Consider the following 5,110-nt stretch of genomic DNA (forward strand, 5'->3'; position numbering starts at 1 on the left):
GGCTAACTGATTAAGTCAGCAGAGACTTATTGGAATTCTGGCACGGGTGCTAATCATCTCCACTCCTCCAAAGCAATGTTGAATGGATATTGTGTAAATTACTTAATGGCTCAGTAGCATAGCATATCATATCATACATTACCAAAATAGTCCTCCACTGTGGTGTCATATTGTACCAGACATTTGTACTCTGGTGGCTTTTGTACATAGTGATGGCTTTCACACACACAAGGACTTCTCACAAGTGTCTTCTATAACATGTCTCTGAACCGTTTTTCTGCTTTGAGTTGTGCAAACATTTGGAACAGAGGGGATATGTATTACCATTTTCATTTACAAATTTAAGCTGCACCCATCTTGATGGAACTGGCTGTATCTTGGGCTTGGACAGTTAATGATAAATGCACACTCTTTACTGTAAATACAGACACCCATTTTTGATTGGGTGCAGTTTTTTATGACTGTTGTTGCTATTGTTCAAGTCAAAATATGGAGTTGGCTTCCCTCATGTGCAGAGTGGATTAACTGTTACATCAGCTGAAGCAGTGTTGCTTTCTATTACAAACCTCCATGAAACTAAATGTGTTTATAAATTTGCTAAATTCACTTGTAAAATGGTTTTAGGGTGAGTTTTTGTTTATCTTGATGTGCTAACACAGACCCATACCTTTTTTTTTTTAGGTCAGACAAGCAGTGGTGCATTTATATAGTATATAATATAATCCATAGAATCACTTTATAGATGCTTTTCTCTTCCCAGACCCCAGATGTTTTATCCTTCCCAGCTGCCCTAGTCAGTAGCCCACAAATCATCCCTTGTCCAGCCTTCACTCCCCAACCCCAGCCCACTTTTCTAAACTAGATGTGTGGACCGCTGTCGGATCCCTACATGCCCTTCCACCTTCACTCCCACGTTGACAGATTATTTCTAACTGAACACTCACTCATCTGCTGCCACAAAAAATCAATTTGCCATCCTGCGAAAACACTTGATCTTTTTTTATTCCTTCACCCACTGTGATTCACACTCTTTACACTTGCGTCCACATGCTGTTTTAGAGTGGATACGCATAACTGTGCATGTGCAGTATCACTTTAAAACAGGGGTTGTTATTCCTGGTCCTCGAGGGCCGCTGCCATGCTTGTTTTCCAGTTATCCATGCCTTGCCCACTGCTGATTACCTGGATCAGTACCAGTTTACTTTGCCTCACCTCACTCCCCCTTCATCTGAGCTGGTATCTTCCAGTTTCTAATTGACTGGACACAGGTAATCAACAGTGGGTAGGGCAGGGGTAGTTGATAAACAAGCATGGTTTTTGGATTGCCTACCCCTGTGGAGATGGAGGTGATGGAGATGAGGTGTGAGGGTCGGCTGTGTTGGCCCCTATTAACTAATGCCACTGGAGAATTTGAGGAATCTCAGTTATCTACACACACACACACACACACACACACACACACACACACAAAAGTTTGTACACGAATAGATGTGTACTGTCACAGACGTATCCATCTGAGAATAGCAAAACACATCACCTTTACCTGTCCACTGATGAGGGTTGCATTTAATATTCCATGTGGCTCATGAGGTAGGGCAGTCGTCTCCTGACCAGCAAGTTGGTGGTTCGACTCCCGGTCTCCCCGCATGCCTAAGTGTCCCTGAGCAAGACACTGAACCCCGAATTGCTCCTGGTGGCTTGACTAGCGCCGGTGCATGGCAGCTTGTCGTCATCAGTGTGTGAATGTTGTGTGTGAATGGGTGAATGGTGTATCATCTCTGTAAAGCGCTTTGGCCAGTGCAACACACTGTGAGAAAGCGCTATATAAAATACAGTCCATTTACCATTCCCACTGAGAGAAGAGACAAAAAAAAATTGCAAAACTTAATTACTGAATGAATTCTGTCAGTATGATCCAGCTAGATTATCCCTGTTAACACCAACACACAATCATGTCATGTGTGTGGTGATTAAAACATCTTGGGAGTTCTGTAATGAGAGCATGCTTTCAGTCAATGTGAGGAATGAAGGGAAAAGCATGCGTTTGCTCACGGAGCGTTCCCGCTGGGAATGTCAGTCATCTTGAACCATATCTCTGGCCAGAGCAGGATTTCTCAAGTAATGAGAGTGGGAGGGTAGATGACAGTTTGTGTATTTTGTTAGCGGTGTTGTGTTCAATGCTCATTTAATTCTCGCTGTTTTGTAACTCCATCTACTCGTATATGATTGGCTTACCTCGGTTTGTTTTGGGTCAGATGTTGAAATCTACTGCATGCATGGGTGTGCATGCTAATTCGTGTTCTCTTTAACCAGACAGCCATCTCTGAAGAAGGTCTAATACCCCTGTGTGTGCGCAGTACTCACGCTCACAGTGACTCATTCATTTGTGGCCTGGCACCCAGATAGGGAGTCCGGTTGAGAAAGACGGAGACTGAGAGAGACTGTTCGGAGCCTGCACAGTGACTCAATGCTAGCTGTCTGCCTGGCACAGATTAGATCAACACTGATGAATATTCAATAGTTGGTCACCACTGCCAGGTTGGCTTACCTTTTTACCAAAGCAGGAGATGGGAGCCACTCTTCTCCCACATTGTGCAAGAGGTCATGCTACATCCATGCAAAAGCTCTGAACAGGGATCACTGAATTTTGGAGTTGTGTTTCTGGTCTTTTAAGTTATCACGATAATTACACTGACGAAAACCCACATCATCTGTTTGAATGTCAGTCTGTGTTCCAGAACAAAACATTTGGACTGATGTAAAAGCATCTGTTTCCAGCTAACTTGATAAAATTACATCCCGAGACACACCCCTGGTGTTGACACTGTGTATTTGCCATTTTCATAGAATCAAGGGCTGAAGTTAGTCCACTATTAATGTTTCCAAAATCTTGAGGCCAAATTTCAGGCCAAGGAGTCTTTACTTAGTTAAGCTCTTTGCTGTTTGGAGCACAGCTTCCTCTCTCAATCCTCAACCCCAGACAAAGACAGGAACTGTGCTGAGCTAAACTACATTGAGCCGGAAGAGTGTGTTTGGTTTGGAGTTTGGTGAATGTCTGAGAAGGTAAAGGGCACCCTGTTTGTGAGCCTCGACAAAGACAAAAACGCTGGAACAAACCATAGTTCACTAAAGACACTCACTGAATGGGACCTGATAAAAATCACTAAAGGTCGAAAATACACACACCTTTTATTGAGGGGTATTTTTTAGGTTTTTCCGTTTATATGGAGTATGTGAGCACATTGATGAATGTGAACATGTGCCTCCATGCAGCATATGTGTGTGTTCATGGTTTACATTAGTTGAGGAGTTCAAAGTGATTTTGCCCAGTGTAGTAGTGGATACATGCAAATTAGCAAGTAGCAGAATTTGTCCCCATCTTCTGCTTAATAAACACATTTTTCAGTTTATTAGATCTGTGAGGCAGTATAGAAAATGTGATGTGTGACTGAATATGATTTTGTGGATGTGCCTTGCTGCAGAGTTACTGGAACAGTATGCATGCCTCTGTTTAGTAGATACTTTTTAATGCTGCTAATTGTAAGTGTATATGACAGTGATTTTATAAAGTTGTGGTGAAGATGTTGGGAATCTCCTTGTCATTAAATGTACGAACTTTATCTGGATTGTTTTATTGGAATGTTGTAAAGTGATAGAAGCTACATGAGAGTAAATGATTGAATTTACTGTATAAATGGTTTTTATTTGTTTTAAAACAATGTTTTTAAATGAGTCACTATTAGAAGAACAAGTTGTCCAAATAGGGTTTTTGCAGTGACAGCATTTTTTTTTTTTTCATATTATCAGCCTTCCTTTCTCAGGATGTTGTGGTCCCCTGGCTAAACCGTTCCCTCTTCCTCTCTCCAGGATGGTTCTCTGGGAAATATAGATGACCTTGCCCAGGAGTACTCTGAGTACTACAACACCTGCTTCAGTGACGTCAGCGACCGCATGGAGGAACTTCGCAAGCGACGAGTCTCCCAAGAATTTGACATGGTAAATACATGCTCACACACACGCCCAAATGCACAGCAGCATGATTTAAGCAAAAACAGCTGAGAGAGAGAATGTTTCTAGCTCTCTGCTCAGCTTGTCTTCAGATTTTGTTTTTTGTAAATCCTAGAACAGTGTCATTGCTTTACACTGTGTAATTTTCACAGTCTTAGCCAACAACCTGACAAGGACCTTCAGTGACTGAAGGAGTGTGTGCAAAGGTTTAAGACTTTCCTCAAAAGCAGTGTGCCTTTCCTGAATGTGAATGCAGTGGTGTTCTGGAGGTCCACGGATGTAGGGTATTGGGGCACCCCTTTGGTTGCCAAGCTGCAAGCACATGTACGAAGGAATGCTGCTGGTGCTACTATAGAGGGCCAGGCCCTGTGTAGCACACTACCCACTGAGTCCATACACAGAGAAGAGAATGTGTTGAGTGTTGTGCTAACTTCATAATTATCCTATCACTTATTCATGGTAAATTTAATTGAACTGGAACCTCAGGAAATGCCATTTGAGTTTAATTTTTAAAACAAATAAAGCAGTACAATAGCCACCACACAGTGGTTTCCTGACTTGGGTTAGCTGCTGCTCTACAGCATAGATCCATTTGAAAGTAAACTGTCCCAGTAGTTAAAATAAGTTCTATGTCACAAATATAAGAGTGTTGCCTGACAAAATGAGTCCGTACTCTCTCCATAGATTTTGCTCATACCAATATCATGTTACCTTAGCTTTTCTTAATTTAGCCCTTATCCAAATTGTTTCTGCTCACATATATATTTTTCTGTCATTACTGGTGTTCCAGTTTATTAGGAGGCCTCCTCTGCTTGAAGGCACCTGTGTGGTTTTGGTTGTGTTGACAGGTATGGATAGGTGGCTGATTTATTGTGCTCTTCCTTTTAACGACTACAGGCAGACATCCTATTCTCACAGGTTTCAGGAGATGGATAGGAAAGAATAATAGGTGATGTGTTCTCTCTCTGTGGCCACGGCCATTGACCTATCTTATTCAGTTGTGTGATTTTTACAAGTAAGGATTACCTCTGGACATTTTATAGTTTGGGAAGGTCTCATTCTGAGGAGATAAAACAAGGGAAGAGGAAGCAATCAGGGCAGA

At 42.0% G+C, this 5,110-nt stretch overlaps 1 protein-coding gene across 10 annotated transcripts in view; it reads left to right on the top strand.

Moving 5' to 3' along the window:
* sash1a (SAM and SH3 domain containing 1a) overlaps positions 1 to 5,110 on the top strand; it is a 159,108-nt gene that overhangs the window by 109,992 nt on the left and 44,006 nt on the right. For all 10 annotated transcript variants that reach the window (XM_020589787.1, XM_020589786.1, XM_020589795.1 and 7 more), the window contains one exon: positions 3,868 to 3,996. In XM_020589787.1, coding sequence (XP_020445443.1) covers positions 3,868 to 3,996 — 129 coding nt within the window. The remainder of the gene's footprint in view (positions 1 to 3,867; positions 3,997 to 5,110) is intronic.

The sequence above is a fragment of the Monopterus albus genome, unplaced genomic scaffold (assembly GCF_001952655.1).
Source record: "Monopterus albus unplaced genomic scaffold, M_albus_1.0 scaffold9.1, whole genome shotgun sequence".
Classification (NCBI taxonomy): domain Eukaryota; kingdom Metazoa; phylum Chordata; class Actinopteri; order Synbranchiformes; family Synbranchidae; genus Monopterus; species Monopterus albus.